Below are 21,401 nucleotides of genomic sequence, written 5' to 3' on the forward strand. Positions count from 1 at the left end.
CACTACGCTACCAGAGCTCCTTGTGGGATAAAGTACTGGACTGCAAAGTCAGTTTGAACCACAAGGTCAGTGGTTCAGACTCACCAATTGCTCCTTGGAAACTCTGTACAGGGTCACTATCAGTCAGAACTGACTTGACAGTGCTTAACAACAACAACTACTACTACTGCTATCTTGGATTCCTGGTGTGGTGCTGTAGGATAAGCAGGACACTGCTAATCGCAAGGTTGGTGGTTCATACCCACCAGCGGCAACTCAGAAACCCTGTGAATCAGAATCGATTTGATGGCCCTTAACAACAACAGCACTACCTTAGGTGGTTCTGAACTCTGTAGTTTAAATACTCCCATCGCTGCTGATTTCAAGGTATCGATCTGATGACCCAGAAGGCAAAGTTGGGAAAAGATGCTCAGCAGAGTCCATTATATAGTATTTTCACTATAGGAACACAATGGATTTAAATATCCTCAAAAGCATATCTCAAATACCCCCAAACTTCATACCATTGAGTCAATTCTGACTCACAGTGACCCTACAGGACACAGTAGAACTTCTCCACGGGGTTTCCAAGGCTGTGATCCTTACAGAAGCAGACTACCACGTCTTTCTCATGAGGAACAAGCAGCTGATGGGTTTGAACCACCAACGAATGTTCTGGTTAGGCAACCAAATGCTTTAACCACTGTGTGGCCAAGGTTCTTTCTCAAGAACATACATAATAGTAAAGCATAGTAAATATTTGGGAAGTGATGAGTTTTGAGTTTTGATTACCTTTTAAAAATGTAATGGCTATGTTTAACAACCAGCTGACATGTTTTCTAAAAGTGTTAACAGTTGGTTCTTAGGAACTGGTAGGAACTGAGTGCCACACACCACTGGTTGCAAGGTTTCTTCTGAGGGGGAAAAAATGCTTTGTAGACTTCAAAGAGCTCAGGTTTATTATTTAAATCCAAGACTTGAAGTGGATAATTTTTTAAGCATTTGATTCAGTTTTGAAAATATTTAAAGAAGTAGTGTTTTAATATATGTTATATGAATTGTCTCATACAAAATTTTCTTGAAATTTTATAAGGCAAACATAACAATATTAGGATGTGAATCAATAACTTATCAGAATTCAATATGTAGGTTTACTCACTGTATTTTTAGATTGTATTTATTTAGATAATTCAGATACTCCTTGGTATTTGATAAATGTTCTTTGAGACATTCTCCCTTTACAAATGTAGGATCTACTTAATGACGCGGACATGTGCCGGAAAAAAATGCAGGCAGCTTCTACTCTCATTGATGGACTGAGCGGAGAAAAAGTCCGGTGGACTCAACAAAGTAAAGAGTTCAAGGCTCAGATTAATAGGTACACATCTTAGTCCTTATTATACTGGCTCTCCTTAGGTAGATGTCACTCCAAGTGCCACCTCTTTGTGACAGTAGGGAACAAAAATCCCATTTCCGTGATGGTGTGCTTTTCTCCTTCATGTCCTTAAATCCACCTCTGAATCCCACCATCTAAGAAAGTGCTTACAGCTTAGACAGTGTATGATTTAAGCTGTAAGCATGCTCAGTAAGACTAGGAAGTGAGTAAAATAGCCCGTAACATTTTTTAATCTCAGTTTTGGCCTAGCAAGTGGATTTTCAGTATGAGATTGCTTTCCCATAGCAATCTAAATTCTTGCTCCACTTCTCTATTCTTCACTTTAGCGGCTTTCAGTAATGTGCATCGATGGTTTGTTTTGTAATACCAGAGTGTCTTGTGCTGGTGCCTACTGTTGTCCTCAGAAAACTTAGAGCGGAGGAAAAGAGTTGGAGAATGGCCAACCAATCCAAACCAAACCCTCTGCCTCTGAGTCAATTCAGTCCTTCAAAAGACCCTATAGGACAAAGCAGAACTGCTCTATAGGGTTACCGGGGATGTAAATCTTTACGGGAACAGACAGGCTCATATTACTCCAACCAGCAACCTTTTGGTTAGCAGCCCACCATTTGTTTTACAAGGCCACCAGGCTTCATGGACAATGTGGAGAATGGTCAAGGTGGGATAAATATAGTCTTACCAGGAACTTTTTTTCATCGTGGTCAATAGCTAATTAAGACTATCAACCCATTCTAGGGCTTTTCACAGCACAAATTTAACACGATGTTTTAAAGCACAAAGACTTGATTCTGAACAAGGTCAGGCAGGGAAGGCATGGATGGGAAGAGGACTCTGGACTTGTAGGCTTTGACAGAGAGCCCTCGTCCTTCTTACCTGACCCATCTCACATGTGCTCACTTCTATCTGCTTATGAGTTGTGGGTTCCCTTTCGCTTTATGTATTTTCATGTCTGGTTACAAAGGATCCAGCGGGAAACAAAACAAGGGTTTTTCCTAGTAACAAAACTAAATTGTACTGTGGCCTTTCAAGCTACTGAAAGAAATAGCTTCAAAATATGTGTCAAGTGACTCACTTTGGGGAGGGGGTTTGTCTGTTTTTTTTTTTCTTAACAGACTTGTAGGTGATATTCTGCTTTGCACTGGATTCCTTTCCTACCTTGGGCCTTTCAATCAGATCTTTAGGAATCTTTTGCTGAAAGATCAATGGGAGGCAGAGCTGAGAGGGCGGAGAATTCCTTTTACTGAAAACTTGAATATTATTTCAATGTTGGTGGATCCTCCCACAGTAAGTTTTCATTTCCTAATAATATTATCTGAACGCCAGTCTCAGTCTTATTTCTTAAAAAGAAATCAAGCTGCGCTTTTTTTCCCTTTGTTTTGAAAATGCTTGATTTACAAAAAGTAGAAGAAACATTTTCTTGGTGTTGTACAAGTTCCTTTACAGTTTCAAAGTAAAACTAACCACAGTGCTGTGGGCTGAATGCTCTTCAGAGTTATGGGCATGCTTTTGCTAACCTTCTGTTATGTACAGAACTCCGATAAAGTCACACTCTCAAACATTTTAGGTAAACACACACATTGTCTAGGTCAGAAGTGTGGGTATTAACCTGCTTTTGACCATTACCCCCCCTTTTTCAGTGTCCAACAGCATAATATAGTAGGAGGTTCCATTATCACAGTGTAATATTCACTATAATCGCCTTCCTTGCTGGCCACTGGATGGACTGTGTCAATTTTCAGTCTATCTTATAGCGCTGTTATGGTAACAAATGTGTTCCAAACCATTTGTATTCATGAGCTGCTTGCCTGGTTTGTAAATATGCTCCCCATTTGCTGTTTCCTTAGGGATGCTAAGCTATTTAATTTCATGTTATCTGTACTTCAAAGTGAAAAAATAGCAGTTCTTCCCAATTCAAGCAATGTTGAGTCCATCCCTTACAGCAAATAGATGTTTTTTGGAGGTGATGCAAAGTGGGCTAGGGTGTTCTTGACTAAGTATGACCTTTGGAGGTTCTGGGGTAATTTAGCACAAGTAGGGGCTGGTTGACTCACTGGGAAGCAGGTGATTTTATTGATCACACAGAGGGAGGCTGGTAATCACTGTTAATCTAGAGAAGGAAATGTTCGCAAACATTTCATGATTGAATTCCTGCCAATCTAATATTGCATATAGTCTAATGACCCTGCCGTTAGCTCTGCAGTTCCTCGTACCCCATATAAGCAGGCCCGAAGGGCAGGATGAGAGAGTATCAGGGCTTGTCCTATGCCATCTCATCATATTCAGTACTCCACTAAATCCAGCCAGTCTGGATTTCCCCACTCACCCATACCCTCCACATTTTAAGCTTTCATGTTCTCTAAATTTTCAGCAATCAATATCTACAAATTAGGTTCAGCATGAAATCATGTTACAAAATTACCTCATAAGTATACAACTATAATATAAAGGGCTAACCCTATTCTTGGGTTATTAAAGAAACAATTCATTACATCATAAATTTGTTTTTTAAAGTTAATGTGACATGTTTTACATTGACAAGTTTTTGGTTTTCTTAAAACCCTAGATACCAGATAAAGTTGTATAGTTTCAAAGAAAAATAAATATGTCCAATCTTTAAGTTATTTTGAATTGTGATGTTTTTAATTCTAATGAAGGTATTTGTGTTCTCCTTTGAATGACCATCATGTCCATTTCCTGTTACTCAGATTGGTGAGTGGGGACTACAGGGATTACCAGGAGATGACCTTTCCATCCAGAATGGCATTATTGTGACAAAAGCCACCAGGTATCCACTTCTGATAGATCCTCAAACTCAAGGCAAAACTTGGATTAAATCGAAGGAAAAGGAAAATGATTTGCAGGTATGTTCCCTTTGGTGCATGGGAAAGTAATCGTAAGATCATGAAATTTCCTCTGAATTTGACTTGAATCTTCCAGTTCGTAAAGTTGCCGTGTTTATGATAAATGCTTCCTAATTTCCATGCTTGAGTTTTCAAATAGCAAATTGGCACAAAGACTCTGGTGACTTTTCCCCTTAAACACTCCCACTTTGCTCTCCCTTGTCCTTTCTCTGTTTCCTTGACCCTGTTGCTTTTGCCGATGTTGGATGTGGTTTTTGCTCTGGGGCTTGGAGATTGGGCCCATAGGAGAACAATATTGGTGATCCCTTGGTTCAAAGCCATTTGTACCAACCTGGAGTCCTGGTGTGGCACTGTAGGATAAGCACTGGACTGCTAACCACAGAGTCAGTGGTTCAAACCCACCAGCCACTCCTTGGAAACCCTATCAGGGTCACTATGAGCCAGAACTAACTCAACAACACTTAACCACTTAATAACACAACAACAGCACAGATACTTGGTATGCCGTAGCATACTAGAGTTCAGTGTTGGAGCTGGAGTCTTACAAGGTGAAATGAAGGGCATCACGAAAGCCAACATTTCAGTGATTGAGACTGTGGATTGTGAGGCTAACACGGGGCAGGGCAGCTTTTGGTTTGGTTTTACATGAGGTCTCCATAAGCTAGAGTTGACTTGATGGCAGCAAACCAGTGTGTTCTTTTAATATGCTTTGCTATTGTTTCATGAGCTTCCTTCTTGAGGATCTTGTTAGGAGGCATTTGATGTTGTTGTGAAGTGCCAACTCCACAGTTCAAACTGACCTTGCAGTCCAGTGCGTAATTCTGCAGTGCCACACCAGGACTCCATTAGGAGTCATAGGAGTAAACAAATGTTTACATTCCTGACATCCACCGAGATCCAGTTACCATTGTTATTTTAGTTCAACTACCAATATGGACTACTCACTGTTTCTGCTACATGGTTCTCATGTGCCTTCATTTTTTTGCTTACACTATTTCTGCTTATACTATTTTTGCTAACCAGAATATCGTTTCCATTTTATTGGCCAATCCACTTATATTCCATATAATAGTCTTCAATACTTCTTCAAAATCGCCATCCAGCAGTATCTTCCTCGAGACTATCAAGACTTCTATGTGTCTTCAGCTTAATACAGCCCATCCTGAGTCCTTGCAATGTCTTGTGTGGATTTCTGGTGTAAATGTAGCATTTGTCCTAAGTTTTTGTTCTTTGGACATTTCTCTTTTATCTCTACTGTACAACGTACTTTCGGGTTGGCCAGGATTATGGTTTTATTCATCGTTATATCTGAACCTTTCTTTATATAGAGTAGAAATCCTTATGTTTATTGAATGTAAATGAGTTAATAAAAATGTGTAATCATTATTCTGAGAAAACAGAAATAGATCACGTGGTCATCTTGCTAAGTGTAGAAAAAACACTTGCTGTTGCTGTCATTCGGTGCCATTGAGTCAGTTCCTACTGATAGTGACCCTGTGCACAACTGACGGAAACACTACTCAGTCCTGTGTCAGCCTCACAATGTTGTCACACTTGAGTTCATTGCTGTTGCCACTGTGCCAATCCATCTTGTTGGGCTCTTCCTCTTTTTCACCGACCCTCCACTTTACCAAAGATGATGTACGTCTCTAGAGATCGGTCCTTCCTGATAATATGTCCAATCCATATTGAAGACTGTAGTCTTTGATCTTCATCAGTAAGTATTCCAAGTATTCTGCACTTTCAGCAAGCAAGGTTGTATCACCTGTATATTGCAGGTTGTTAATGAGTCTTCCTCCAATCCTGATGCCATATTTTTCTTGGAAAAATCCAGCTTCTGGGATTATTTGCTCAATTTACAGATTGAATAAGTATGGTAGAAGGATACAATCTTGGTGTACACCTTTCCTGACTTTAAACCATTCAGTATCACCTTGTTCTAGTACAGCCTCCTCATGAGCACAATGAAGTGTTCTGCAATACTCATTCTTTGCAGTGCTATCCATAGTTTGTTATGATCCACACAGTCGAAGACCTTTGCATAGTTAATAAAGCACAAGTAAAAATCTCTCTGATACTTTCTACTTTCAGCCAAAAATCCATCCAACATCAGCAATGATACCCTTAGTTCCACGGTCACTCCTAAATCCGAATTGAATTTCTGGCAGCTCACAATAACTGCAACCGTTTTTGAACTATCTTCAGCAAATTTTACTTGTGTATGATATTAATAATATTTTTCTATGATTTCTGCATTATGTTGGATCACAGATTATAGGATCTTTTCACTCACATGCCTTTGCCAACCACTGATCTGGTAGGTCATCAGACATACAACCAAGGTGCCAAGATTTTGATAGCTCCATGTGTGATAATGGGCTCTCAGGCAAGGGGACACTGCCTAGCATTCAGGAGCACACTAGTGAAATCCTTCTTCATTAATACTTTAGAATACAATGCATCATTCCATGTTTAGCTAGACAACCCGGAGATATCCTAGTAAGGATCAACCAAACCTAAATCCCAGTACCATCAAGTCGATTCTATCCCATAATAGGGAGAATGTAAATGGAAGGGAAGATTAAGGGAAATGGCATCCGTTTCCACAAGGCTTCTTAAGGAACCTCGCTCACAGAGGGAGTACACTAATGGAGTATACCAAAATATCCTTGCTTGTGAACTGAGTCTCCTGGATCCAACTCAAGCATAGCTTATCCCTTGCTCTATTCTTGTTGACTCTCCTGGTTGTTGATCTCGCTTATCATCTTTTTCTTTGAACCTTGCCTTAGCTCAAAGCGTAACCCTGTCTCCCTTGGCACCAACTGTACCATTTTTCTGGGTCATAGTTTTGTCTGTCCATTTTGGCATTAAGCTCATTGACGTTCGTTCTCCTTCCCAGTGCAGTCCAGTTCCAGAGACCTTCTTGGGGAAGTAACAGAAATATGCCAAAGTCATTTCTTTATTTTAAAAACCATCAATTGCTGACATGAAAGCAGATAGAACTACATTCTCCCTGTTTGGAAAGCATTATTTTCTGAGCATGTGCATAAATACATGTACAAATAGTCACAAATGAAAAACAAAGCATGTTTTATGCATCAAGGACCCCACTGCACCTTGGCAATTTTGTCAAGGCCACCTTCAATGTCATCTCTAAGACCTACAGCTATGGCCTCTGGAAAGAGAATGTGTTTACCAAGTTTCCTGTGATGCCATGGTAGCATCAGAGCAAGCCTAACTTCGGGAGGAGAAGAGAGAATAATCAGCCCAAAGCTGATCAAACAAAACATACTTTCAGTCTCCAATCTTTTGCACCCTTCCTGACCCCAACTGTCATCCCCATGGCACTTCCTATTTCTCTGGTGGGTTTGACAGTTTGTTGCAGTGGCTGCACTCATGATTCTATAGTAGGGAAGTAGTAAATGGTGCTATAGAATAAAACACTGGACCACAAGATTTGTTTGAACCACAAGGTCTGTGCTTCAAACTCACCAGCTGCTCCTTTGAAACTCTATACAGGGTCACTATGAGTCGGAACCAACTCGACAGTACCTAACGACAACAGCAACAGGTATACAACTCTGGATCAGTATCAATTTGGAACAACTCAGGGGACAGGAGACAGATGCCAATCAGGACAGATTCCAACCTCTGAGCTCCTTATCAGCCACACCTGTAGGCAGGCAGGCCTTGCTCTTGCTTTTAGCCATGCCCACAGCTAGTTCTCACTCTTGGCCTGACATCCACCGATGTCCTGCTTGAATAAGTGTATAGAAGCACCCTACTCTGCCTCTGGACCAAAGGCCCTCAGTTTTCTCACTCCGTAGTGTGGTGAGTCAGCTGTAGCCACCTGCCAGTCCTGGGCCTCTGCCATCTTGTGCAACTGTTGTTCCATGCTGCCTCTAGTGTTACGACTCTGTTTGACTCTTGAGTCTTGGAGGTTCTTAATTTGGACATACCGTGTCTAAAGGGTGCACTTCTGGCTCTTCGCTCACCTCCTGGCTCTTCTTGATGGTAGTGAAGTTCCCCTCGACCTCTATAGAATTGGCTCTTTCAAGCCTAGTAGGGTGCTGAAATTAACCAATCCCGTTGGTAGACTACAGGCACCTTATTTGCATAGTTACTAACCAATCCCTGCATGAGTTTTGTACACCTAATTTACAAAGTTTCAGCCAATCATTTTTGTGGGAGTTAAGAGACCGTAGGTAATAGAAAGGCCATATAAAAATGATTCACTGCACCACATTCTTCATCAGAAATTCACTGACCACCTTGTAATGACCCACACCAGCATATCTGTGCAGATGACCCAGGCTCTGTTTGTGTCAATCACATAGCGTTTTTATACAAGAAAGATCCTATGAGTTAAATCTGAAATTATGACTCTAAGATGTTACTGCAAGTTTCTTAAAGATTTTTCAAATGGTTAAAGATAATTTTAATTATGGAAATGATTTACTTACTTTGCAAGGAAATCACAAAATAGGCAGCTTTAGTCCTTAGGAAATAGAGCGGGACAATTAAATTTAGTCTTATTGGGACCTTGTTTCATAGTGGTTAAGAAGATAATTAAGATTCTTTGTTTAGATTCATGTCTTTTGTCAACTCATAGTTGAGCCTTTCACAGCACATCATTTGTGTAAATAAAACTATCCATCCAGAGAAACAGCTTTCTTTATGTGTAGAATTATTATTATTTTTTTCCTTTTAAATCAAAACAGAACAGAAATTGTTGTTGTTGTTAGGTGCCATCGAGTCGGTACCGACTCATAACGATCCTGTGCACAGCAGAACGAAACACTGCCTGATCCTGGGCCAACCTCATTACTATTGTCACGATTGAGTTCATCGATGCTGCCACTTGGCCAATCCATCTCGTTGGGGGGTCTTCTGACTTTTCTCTGACCCTCCACCTTACCAAACATGATATCCTTCTCCAGTGACTGGTCCCTCCTGACAGTATATCCACAGTATCAGAGACAAAGTTTGGCCATCTTGGCCTCCAAGGAGCACTCTAGCTGCACTTCTTCCAAAACAGATCTATTGGTTCTTTTGGCAGCCCATGGCACTTTCAATATTCTCCTCCAACACCATAACTCAAAAGCATCAATTCTTCTACGATCTTCCTTATTCGTTGTCCAGCTTTCACATGCATATGAGGTTATTGAAAATACCTTGGCTTGGGTCAGGTGAGAGACACTGTACTATTTTTAGAGAAAGAATACATATGAGGGAAAGTCAAAAAGTATTGCTACAATATCATAGCTTTATTAAACAAAAATATCAAAATGTGAAGTTATTATTTCTCGACATATTCTCCATTTGGTGTTAAATGTCATGGAGTCAGTTTTGACTCACAGTGGCCCTATATAGGGTTTCCAAGGAAAAGCTGGTGGGTTTGAACCATCGACCTTGTGGCTAGCAGATCAGTGCTTATCCTAACATCACCATGCCAGGACTCCATCTAGGTCTATACATTTCCAAAGACAATGTTTCCATCTCTCTAACTCACCCTCAAAAGAATTCTGCACTCTTCAATACATACAATTTTTAAAGGGCAATTTTGGCACCCTTGAGGAATTCAGATCATGTTCCTTTTCATTGTTCTTTGAATTCTAGGAACAAAAGCAGTCTGAAGGGGCAAAGTCAGGCCTGTATGGTAGATAGGGTATGGTGTCCCAATGAAATTCTTGTTGAGAATAGCTCTTACTACCCTCAAAGAATGAGCAGCTACATTTTCTGGACGTTTTCAATGTAGGTTTTAATTCTCTTGAAACTTATTCATACTCAGGAGCCCTGGTGTGTGGCTGTGGATTAATGCGCTGGACTGTAAGGTCGATTTGAACTGCAAGGTTGGTGGTTCAAGCTCACCAAGGGTTCCTCAGAAAACCTGTACAGGGTCGCTATGAGTCGGAACCGACTTGATAGCACTTAGGAACAAAAATAATTCTTAATAAGCCACTGTAATCATTCTGTGTCCTTCAAAACAATCTTTCAAGATCACCCCTTTGAAATCCCAACAAACAGGTGCCATAATCTGAATTGAATTGGCCCAGCAGATTCCATTTGAAACCACTATTTTGATTGGACCATTTTTTGGGGGAGGGGCACTAATGAGACTGTTGTTGTTGTTGAGTGCCGTGGAGTCGGTTCCGACTCATAGTGACCCTGCACCGGGTTTCCGAGGCTGTAAATCTTTATGGGAGCAGAATGCCTCATCTTTGTCTCACGGAACCGCTGGTAGTTTCGAACTGCTGACCTTGAGGTTCACAGCCCGATTCGTAACCACTATGCTACTAGAGCTCTGAGACAAGTATATTAATGAGAGAGCTTATCTGCTGCCATCCACTGATTGCAGAGACATGTTTGAACACATTTTGTTTGGAATAAACTCATGTATGTATGAACTGGAACCCTAATGTTCATATATATATATATATGTTGTTGTTGTTGTTATGTGCCGTCGAGTATATTTTTTTTTTTTTTTTTTTTTGCTTACCGTCATAAACCCTTGGTTTAACTCAGTATATTATTTTTGACTTTTTTTGTTTAATTTTTATTTATCACTTACTTAATCAGTTTATGGGATTCCTGAGAAGATGAATGAATTTTGCAAATTATTTTGCAAATTATTTTCTCTGAATGATTGTAGCTTAAAAAGATTAATCCTTGACTACTTCTCTTCTGTCTGTTAGGAGCGGAACTCTAACATGCCAGCTAAGGAATACCACTAGGTTCTCCTCTATCCATCAGAGAGACACCATTCTACATTCAGTACTTTGGCAAAGTCATGACAAGTTTTTTGTTTTTTTTTTAAGTTTTTATTGTGAACTGAGTGATAGTTTACATGGGGGAAAACATTGGTTTTACACCATTGTTTCATTGCAATGATTACAATCTCCATGCATCATCATTCAGCAGTATTTGCTTCTCTATTTCCTCTGGTTTTTTTGGGGGGAATGTACACAAAAACACTCAGGAATATATAATCATTTAAACAGCCAAGGGGCACATTCTGCAAGCCTGCCTCCTGGCCGCCAGCACACAGCCTTTCTCTTTCCATGAGTCTAGAGTCATCAGGTGCTCTATTTCTCCCTGTCCTCATCTCTGCCTCCATCTCTGGTGTTGCTGCTTCTCTAGATAGGGTCCCACATTCCACTCATGCTCTTCTCCCTTGACAGTCCTAGTGTCCTCTGTTCCTGGACTATAAGATCAACTACTTCCCACTTTTTGGTACAAAATTTATACCTTTATAGTTGTGACCGTCGTAATTAGTCATGATAACAATTACTTATATTGAATCATAAGAATCTTATCCCCATTTCATTTCATCAGACCCTATGGCTTGCTAAATTTTGAAAATTGTATTTTGTTTGCTACTTGTATAGTTGTTAGCAAGACTCCTATGTTGTTGTTAAAAGAGCCTTCGAGTCGGTTCTGACTCATAGTGACCCTGTGTAGGGTTTTCAAGGAATGCCTGGTAGATTTGAACCGCTGACCTTGAGGTTCAAACTGACCTTGTAGTCTAGTATTTACTTATCTTTCAGTGCCACACCAGGACGCCAAAGATTGCTATAGTTGGTTGATTATGTGTTGTGGAGTTGGTTCCGACTCGTAGCTATCCAATATAGGGTTTATGAGACTGTAAATCTTTATGGGTGCAGAAAGCCTCATCTTTCTCTTGCAGAATGACGGGTAGTTTCGAACTGCTGACCTTGAGCCTGACTCATAACCACTATGCTACCAGAGCTCCTTAAAGACTCCTAGATTGCCCTTAAAATTCTTAGTCAATTATTCAAATCAATGCCTTGGTTTCCAATTAGGAATGGGTGCACGCTCTATGACATTTTTGCACTAATTTATTATTTTTAGGTGACGTCTTTGAACCATAAGTACTTCCGCACACACTTGGAGGACAGCCTTTCCTTGGGCCGGCCCCTTCTCATTGAGGACATTCGTGAGGAGTTGGATCCTGCCCTGGATAATGTATTAGAAAAGAACTTCATTAAATCAGGCACCACTTTCAAGGTAATCACTGTGTGAAAGTAAAGAACAATGGTGACATCTACTTACCTATTTGTGCATAGCAGCGGAGACAGCTCCTTCAGATGGTATACCGTATTTGGTACACTGGGGAGAAAACTTATTTACATACTTATATTCAGTGTTTTGGAGTCCTTTTGTGGCACTGTGGGATAAAGTAGTGGACTACAGGGTCTGTTTGAACCACGAGGTCGGCAGCTCAAACTCACCAGCCACTCCTTGGAAACACTATACAGGGTCGCTATGGGTCGGAACTGACTCAACAGCACTTAACAACAACAACAATAACAAATTCAGTGGTTCCTCTTATTTTTTTTTTTTGAAATAGTATATAAAAAATAAAAGAGGAGAGCAATATCTTGGTTGTTGTTGTTGTGTTGTTGTGAAGTGCCGTTGAGTTGATTCTGACCCTATGGAGTTCAGTTCTTACTGAAAAACATGGGTTTGCTATGAGTCACAATTGACTGTTTTGGCTTTATACACACACACACACGCACACACACACAGATGCACACACATAGTGCTCACTAGAGGAAACGGCATTTTAATAAAGTTTATAGACATTGATTTGTTCATTTCTCTCTTTATTAACTTTCAATCTAAACTCATTGACTTTGCTGGAAGCGATGGGATACCATTCCCAATTGTTTATGATCACATGAATTCTTTTCATTGTAAGTGTTTACTTTTTAATTGTTGTCATTCTCTACCTTCAGGCTTCTTCTGTTTTATTTCTTGATGAATGTCAGCATTTCTGATTGAGCTTTCTCACTTTGGACAAGTTAATTTCAGGAACATTGGTGAATAAGTGAAGAATGGAAAATTTCTCATTAAACAAAGACAGATTTATTTAGAAATTTTTCCATTATAATGTGAATTCTTTTATGGACTGTTTTTAACATGTCAAAGGTGGATGTGTAATCTCCATTCCTGAAGGCCTTCTAAAAGACCCCAGCTTCTTATCTGTAATCTGAAAGCTTGGTACCTCAGAATGTTTTAATGCGTTTAATGCTGTGGCATTGTATTCAGCCACATACAGGATTAAGAGCTATTAAAAATTTAAATCATTTTTCAATGTTGTCATTCCTACTTGAATTTTAGATATCAAAAGCAAGTTATTCTTCAGTGCATTGTAAATAGCAGTCTTTAAGATAATTGTTACTGCTCTGAAAAATAACGTGTGGGCATTTTTTTCCCTTGAAAATTGTATCCACTGTTTCTGTTGTGTAAAGTGCCTTAGATATGAGTGTGAAATGCAACAAGGGAACAATTCTTGGTATAAATACAGCAAGCTTTCAAGTGGGGAAAAAAATAAAAGCTCTGTACTGTAGCAATTGACAAGAGTGATAAACACAAATCAATGCAGCGCTTACTAAAACTTTAAAGTCAAATCTTAGCTGCGTCTGAGTTCTCCTGGGTTTGCCATTTCTTTTGGATGCATTTTCATGTCATTTGCATGGCGTCATGGTTACACACATTTTAAGGCAGGATCACAAGTCTACATTATTCTAAGTTAATAGGCTTTATTGATCAGTCATTAAAAGCTTATTAATTTTTGTCACAATTCATTCTAAGTTGTATTAACACTTGTCTTTGGTAAAGTCTTTCCTAAACTGAACCTGAATTCCTCATGCTCACTTTGAAGCTGTTTCTGATTTTGTACTTGAAATGATGTAGGTGAAAGTCGGTGATAAGGAATGTGATATCATGGATACATTTAAACTCTACATTACTACAAAGTTACCAAACCCTGCCTTTACCCCTGAGATCAATGCTAAGACGTCTGTGATTGATTTTACTGTTACAATGAAAGGACTTGAGAATCAGCTACTAAGGAGAGTAATTCTAACAGAGAAACAGGTAACCACTCTCTCGTGAGACAGACCTACTTATTGTAAACTTGTAAAATGTATTGGGAAACTGGAAGATACAAAATTAAGCTAACCATCTCTATCCTTATTAGCTTCAAGGCCTACTTATTTTGCAGGCTCAGTTATTGCCTGAAAGCATCATAATTCACCTCCATCCCCAACACAAACATTTGCATGAACACACACACACCATTCTTCCTCTTCTGTCTATAAGCCTTTGGTGTGCAAACTTTAATGAAGGGACCTATGGATCGTCCCCAGGGACACCTGGAAAATTCAACAAAACAGTGATTTGGGAGAAAAACAACTTGCTCTGAACAGTATTATTACCACTGTAGCAGTTTCAGCTACTACAATCTAATAGTAAAGAGGCGCATACCTGAATTTTAACTAAACATGCACTCAAGTCAGAGATATTAATTAAATATAATTGAGGGTTCTAAGAAAGCAAAGGACATCTTAAGATTGGAAAATGTTAAGAGGCTGCTACAAGATTAAACTAACTTTTGAAAGAAAGCTAAGAAAACATTAACATTAATGCATAAACAGAAGTTTTATATTTGCATAAATACATTTGCATGACACATGAGAATGTTTGAATTTGCTTAAATATAATTTTCATAGTAAAGATCCTAGGAAAAGGCAAGGTTAGAAATAATAAAGGCAGAGAGAGGGGCATACACAGAGAGAATGAGAACAAAGAAAATGACAGAGGAATGGCCAAGGAGAAGAGATCTGGGAAGAGATACAGATAGATGTCCACAAACATGGAGAGAAGGCTTTCAAAAAGGGAAAGAAAAAGGATGCGGATATCCAAGAAACAGAACAAATCCGTGAGGTGATGAGTAAAACCATAAGTGGTTAACAGAGAGAGATAGTTAACCTTGGAGGCAGGATCTTGAACGGCAGCTTGTCTGATGGAGAAGGAAGGAGGGCTGTACTAGTTTGATTCTCATTAGCTGCCTGATCTCAGTTTACGTCTCACAACCTGGGGGTTTTGCAATCCAAAAAGGGTATGAGTCCCACTTCCACAGCCAGGCAGAGAGAGCACGGGACCCTTAGTCCATTGCTTCCATCTCGGCTTTCTGATTCTCTGTTGAAAATGAGTCCTTTGTGGTCCAGCTGGTGCTGCTGGTCTGTTCTGAGTTGAGTGTTCATGGATCAGACCCCCTGTGCAATAGTAACCTGGCCACTCCCCTTACTCTCCACCTTATGCTGCCCTCTGTGTCCCTTGAGCATCCCACACTCACATTCTTCTCATGCCTCAGGCTTCAGAAGATGCAGTAAGATGCATCATACCAACCCTTCTTTGGGAGTTCCTTGGATGATTCCAAGGTGATTTTTCTGGTGCTTTTCTTTTGCTGGAGAAATGAAATGCACATTTAACATGCTGGAGGGCATCCTGTTGTTGTTGTTAAGTGCTGAGTTGGTTCTGACTCATAGCAACCCCATGTAGGGTTTCTGAGGTAAATCTTTGTGAAAGCAGAACGCCTCATCTTTCTCCTGCAGTGTGACCAGTGGGCTCGAACTGCTAGCCTTATGGTTCGCAGCCCAGTGCTTATCCTACAGAGCCACCATGCTCCCAACCATCCTGCTATTTACACCCTTATTTTATAGATGAGCAAATGGAGGTCCACAGAGACCATGCCAATTTTCCTAGATGAGTCTATGGGTTATGCTGTAAAACTTCCATGCTAACTATAGCCGGATGCCTGTTTTTCCATACCATGTTGAGAAAGAATTTTATTCCATCCGTGTATTCTTATACTGCCACCTAGGAATCATTATCCTAATGAAGACAATTCACTAGACGTTCCTTTACAAATGTAGCCCCATTCTTTATCAGCACCCCATCCAATACTGCAAACATACTAGGACAGTGGCACTACTCTTGGGGTTGGTGGACAAGGATACTAGACCGTTCTCGGTCAATAACTAGTTGTGTATAACATTTTAAGTTGTAATTTGGAGTTAATATTTCTGGGTCCTCAGTTTCCCCACATGTTAAAAAGAAGGAACTGACCTAAATTCAGAACATTTTAATTTAACAAATACTTGTTGGGTCCAGCCTCTTCTCTGCAATTTAAATGATTATATATTCCTGAGTGTTTGTGTGTACATTAAAAAAATAAACCCACAAAAAAAAAAAAAAAAGAGGGAATAGGAGCAAATGCTGTTGAATCATGATACATGATGATGCAATGTAATCATTGCAATGAAATGAAATTTGATAGTATGAGTGTAAAACCGATGTTCTCCCATGTAAACATCACTCAATTCACAATAAAAACTTAAATAAATAAATGGGACCAGTTCTCGCCTCCCTAGATGCAAGCCACAGTTGACGTAGAGATGAATGCTATGTTGTAGCTTTTGATTGGCTAATTGGTTTAGGAAGTAATGCAATTTCTGAAACAGTTGTTCCAGAAACTTCCTTAAATAAGTTAGTTTTAAAACACCTTTTTGCATAGTTCTAAGTGTAATGTGTAACTCTACATTGTTGTTACTGTTAAGTGCTATCGAATAGGTTCTGACTCATAGAGACCTTGTACAGGGTTTCTGAGGAGTGGCAGGTGGGTTTGAACTGCCAGCCTTTTGGTTACCAGTCCAGTACTTATCCTATAGTGTCACAACCACAAATTGCTCCATTAAACATTATTGAGGCACATTGAATCGAGATTCTATTAGTTAAGAGTACTGTATCAGCATTAAACTTCCCAAATTAGAAAACTGCCCCTGATTCTTTAAGATAATGTTCTGAGTCTTTGTATTTAGGTATAAAGGATGATGAAATCTGCAAGTGGTTTAGCAATAATGATGATAATAGTAGCAGTTAGTATCATATATAGAAAGAGTGATAAAGCCAAATATTGATTTATAGGTGAAGGATACTGGAGAGTTCATAGTCTTACAATAATCATCAAAGTTTGAAAATTTTTTCAAAGAATAATTTTTAAAAAGATATCCCTAGTGTAGAAAAAGATAGACCCTCTAAACATTCTATCTAGCCCTTCTTTTATAAAAAGTGTCAAATAAAATGGAAAATGGATTTGAATTAGCAGCTGGCTGCACTACACAAGGTACCTGGTGTTCTTGCAGATTGCAAGTCAAGAGCTCACATTTGGCCTGGGTGGTTCCTTGGTTTCCTGGTATTAATGCCTCTTTGTTTCTACCAGTTCTGACTACAAATCATGTTAGCATTTCAGAGGCAATGTGGGAATAGGTCCAAAAGAATAGGGCCCTCTTGCTAAACTTGCAGCCAGAAGAGAGCTGGAGGTAATTTGGACAAAATGATTTTGGACAGGTTTGTCTCATGCATGTCAGTACAAATGCTAAGAAAACTAAATGCTTGTGCATACAATTAAAAAAACAAAAAAACTAAATAAAACAACTATCCAGAGCAACAAAAATAAGGCTAGATGGATTGGCTAGCGATTATGATTTCTTCTGTCTTTTGAATGGCAGTTTGATTTAAACATTTCAAAAAAAATGGATCATGAATGCTAGTAAGTTGAATTGACCTAATAATTGGTGATTATAGTACTTACATTATTTTTGGTTTCTTAACAACAGGAGCTAGAGTCTGAGAGGGTTAAACTTTTAGAGGATGTTACTTTTAATAAGCGGAAGATGAAAGAACTTGAAGACAACCTCCTCTACAAACTAAGTGCTACAAAAGGTATCGCATTGTTAAGATGCTAAGTGACAAATTCTGAATAAAGATTCCCTGTAAGCCCTTGTCAGTGCCTTGATGATTACAGATGTTGGGAGGTAGCCAAGTTATCAATGCAAGAACAAGCGTGGCAAGGCAACTTCGACCCAGACACTAAAGAGTACGACTGCAAGGAAACTGATTTTTGAATTAGCAAATAGAGGCTGAGCTTCTGAGAGCAACACAGTTTTCTTGATATAATTGCTCTCTCCTGAGAAAAAATAAGGGCTCCCAGCAGAGCTAGATAACTCATAATAGGCTAATTTGCTCGCCTAAAGGAAACTAATGTGCTCAATCTATTTTTTTTCCCCCTAGACTGACTCTTTCATTTGGTGTTGAAATGCAACGACCGTAATATGCTATGACGTGTGTTGGCAGTGTCAGAGGTCCCTGGGCTCTGAAGGCTCCAGTGACCCTCCCTCCACTTGACTTGACCTCCTGCTTAGAAATCAGGGATGGATTCCTCTGCGGGCAGGGGGAATGAGGATGGAGGAAATAATCATGCCTCCTCAATTTAGGGAGATGTACTCTGTCTGCATGAGTCCTGGTATGGCACTGTAGGATCTGGTAACCACAAGGTTGGTGGTTCAGATCTGCCAACCACTCCTTGGAAACCCAATCTAGGGTTTCTATGAGTTAGAACTGACATGATGGCACTTACCAACAACTCTCTCTGCAATATATATAAAAGAAAATTTCATCTGAAGAAAATGCATTTAACAAACTTGATATTGTTCTGCAGCAGGAAAATTACAGCAACCTACATTCCACCCTTTATTGTTGTTGTTACGTGCCATCAAGTCAGCTCCAACTCATAGCGACCCTGTATGGGGTTTCCGAGGAGCGGCCGGTGTGTTTAAACTGCTGACTTTGTGGTCCAGTGCTTTCTCCTACAGCACCACACCAGGACTCCTTATTGTTGTCAGTTGATGCGAAATTGATCCCAGCTCATGATGACCCATGTGTTCAGAGCAAAACCGTAGGGTTTTCAAGGCTGTGAACTTCTGGAAACAGGTCTCCCGGCTTACCTTCTCAGGAGCCTCTGGGTGCATTTGAACTGCTAGTCTTTTCTTGGACTGCCCAGGATCAACTCCCCCCACCCCCACCCCCATCCTTATTAGTAGTCAATAATGAATATTTCTGTTTGAAAGAAACAAACTAAAACACAAAAGCAAGGTCACTTTTGGAGTGTAAGAACATTATGTGTTATTTTCACAGTGGTCTCTAGCAATACCTTCACTGAAGATAAGTTCAGTGAAAAGTCCTTGTATCTGCCTTAAATGCACTACTTCCGCTGGTGAGTTTGTCTGTCTCTTGGTCCAGTGCCTTCTCCCAGCCATTTGAGATGTCTCTGGTCATTTAAAATTAGTTAGCAATGAGAGCTGGGGCCTCCCTCCGCTGATCCAGTGAATAGTGTGCCGGATCAAGATCTCTTTCCTGTAAGGTTAATCTCAATTTGGACTTCCCCAGTAGACATAGCATGCCCTTCCTCTGTAGTGACTCAGTACCTTCCTGCTAACCAGAGCTTTGTTTTTGCCTCTGGGTCCCTATCTCAAAAAGCTCATTAATGTGACAAGCATGTTCTACATTTATTAAAACAATAATGAAGGGTAATACTAAAAGTAAAGTAAGGGTTCTCTTCCCCCAAGGACTGTTCCATAGCTAGAGACGCATTAGCTTTCAAACTTATTCATGCTTGAGATGTAGAGGGACCAGGGCTTTCAGTGGTAAGAACTGTTCTTCTGAAGCAATAGGAGAGTACCAGACTCACTCACATGGATCAGCCCATGGGTGTAGCAATTTAATCAACAGGCACCATGAGAAAAGCTGGAGGGGTAAGCTGGGAACACTTTGAAGAGAACCCTAAGACATTAATGGAAGTAAACATGACCAGGAGTGGATGGAATCCTGTCTTCAGCCATTTGAAGACCCATCATGTGGGCTGCCTTGAGAATCGCCCTTTGCAGGAGATTTTGAGGTAGAGTGAAGGGACACTCCTGAGAAGGCATATTTAGAGGGACGCAAGTACTGGGTGGCAACTGGACAAGAAGCCTTTGATGTTTTAAGAATTTTGAGAATCTACTCTTCTATCCCAAGTGGTTTCAGAAGTCAAGTTGAAAACTAACAGGAAAATTTCAGAAGCAATGCATCTTGCCTTGTGGCTCTTCCATCTTGTAGTCTATAATTTTCTGTTTGATCTTTAGGTTCATTGGTTGATGATGAATCTCTCATTGGTGTCCTCCGAACCACCAAACAGACAGCAGCTGAAGTAAGTGAAAAGCTCCATGTGGCCGCAGAGACTGAAATCAAGATTAACATGGCTCAGGAAGAGTTCCGACCTGCGGCGACCCGTGGAAGCATCCTCTACTTCCTCATCACAGAGATGAGTATGGTCAACATCATGTACCAGACCTCACTGGCCCAGTTCCTGAAGTTATTTGACCAGTCCATGGCCAGGTGGGCCCTTGCTGCCTTGACCCCAAAGTTGTAACTTAAAATTGTGTTTGTGTTTCTAGTCTTTAAGAAATTGTTCCTTATCCCTTTGATTTTTAAAAATGTAGATCTGAAAAATCTCCACTACCTCAGAAGAGAATTACAAACATTATTGAGTATCTGACATATGAAGTTTTTACATATTCAGTCAGAGGCCTCTATGAAAACCACAAATTCCTCTTTGTACTACTTATGACTTTAAAAATCGATCTTCAGAGAGGGACGGTGAAGCACAGGGAATTCCAGGCTCTCATTAAAGGTAAAGTGTTTGAATATGAATATGGTTTGTGGAGGAGATTGCTTTAATTTGCTCTTTGATGCACTGGAAACTCATCTCAGTGATATAATAGAGAAATGGTGTTCTAGTGAAAGTGAAATTCTTTTTTCCATGCCTTTTTCATTGTTGTTTTCTAATTTCCATTCATTTGCTCTGGTTACTCAAAATAACTTATTTCAAGTCTGTGCTAATTCTGTGGGTTTTAGTTACAGAGTTAAATTAAATTTAACCACTGTTGCTCATGACTACCAAAATAAATAAATAAATAAATAAAAAACCAAACAAACAAAACAAAACCCCAAACCAACCAAATCATGGTGGCCCCATTTGTGTCAGAGTAGAACTTTGCTCCATAGGTTTTTATGGGTGTGATCTTTCAGAAGTAGGTCTCTAGGCCTTTCTTCCAAGGTGCTGCTAGGTGAACTAGAACTGCAAGTCTAGTGCTTAACTGTTAATGCTATGGGAGAAAAAGTGATGCTGGTAGTTGAGCTATGTATTGCAAGATTCCATTTCAAGGAGTGTAATGATTTTCAAGACTGTGAAAAAGGTCCATTTGTAGTTCATGTTTGACACTTACCTATTCATTGCTTATCTTCATGTATAATGTATAATTAATAAGACCAAAGAATAGTTTTTTTACATCAATTCAATCAAAAAAGTGTTGATTTTCTGAGCATATACTTATGTCAACTCATGGTACTAGCGTTGGAAATACAAGGATGAAACAGACACTGATTTAAAAGAAGTAACCTCATAGGAGCTCTGGTAG

The 21,401-nt window shown here is 39.8% G+C and overlaps 1 protein-coding gene across 2 annotated transcripts in view; it reads left to right on the top strand.

Moving 5' to 3' along the window:
* DNAH8 (dynein, axonemal, heavy chain 8) overlaps positions 1-21,401 on the top strand; it is a 391,134-nt gene that overhangs the window by 243,256 nt on the left and 126,477 nt on the right. For both annotated transcript variants that reach the window (XM_006860428.1, XM_006860427.1), the window contains 8 exons: positions 1,230-1,357; positions 2,488-2,659; positions 4,081-4,236; positions 12,109-12,264; positions 13,957-14,139; positions 17,724-17,829; positions 20,067-20,319; positions 20,424-20,614. In XM_006860428.1, the coding sequence (XP_006860490.1) occupies positions 1,230-1,357; positions 2,488-2,659; positions 4,081-4,236; positions 12,109-12,264; positions 13,957-14,139; positions 17,724-17,829; positions 20,067-20,319; positions 20,424-20,614 (1,345 nt within the window). The remainder of the gene's footprint in view (positions 1-1,229; positions 1,358-2,487; positions 2,660-4,080; positions 4,237-12,108; positions 12,265-13,956; positions 14,140-17,723; positions 17,830-20,066; positions 20,320-20,423; positions 20,615-21,401) is intronic.

The sequence above is a fragment of the Chrysochloris asiatica genome, unplaced genomic scaffold, assembly GCF_000296735.1.
Source record: "Chrysochloris asiatica unplaced genomic scaffold, ChrAsi1.0 scaffold00038, whole genome shotgun sequence".
In the NCBI taxonomy this organism is placed as follows: Eukaryota; Metazoa; Chordata; class Mammalia; order Afrosoricida; family Chrysochloridae; genus Chrysochloris; species Chrysochloris asiatica.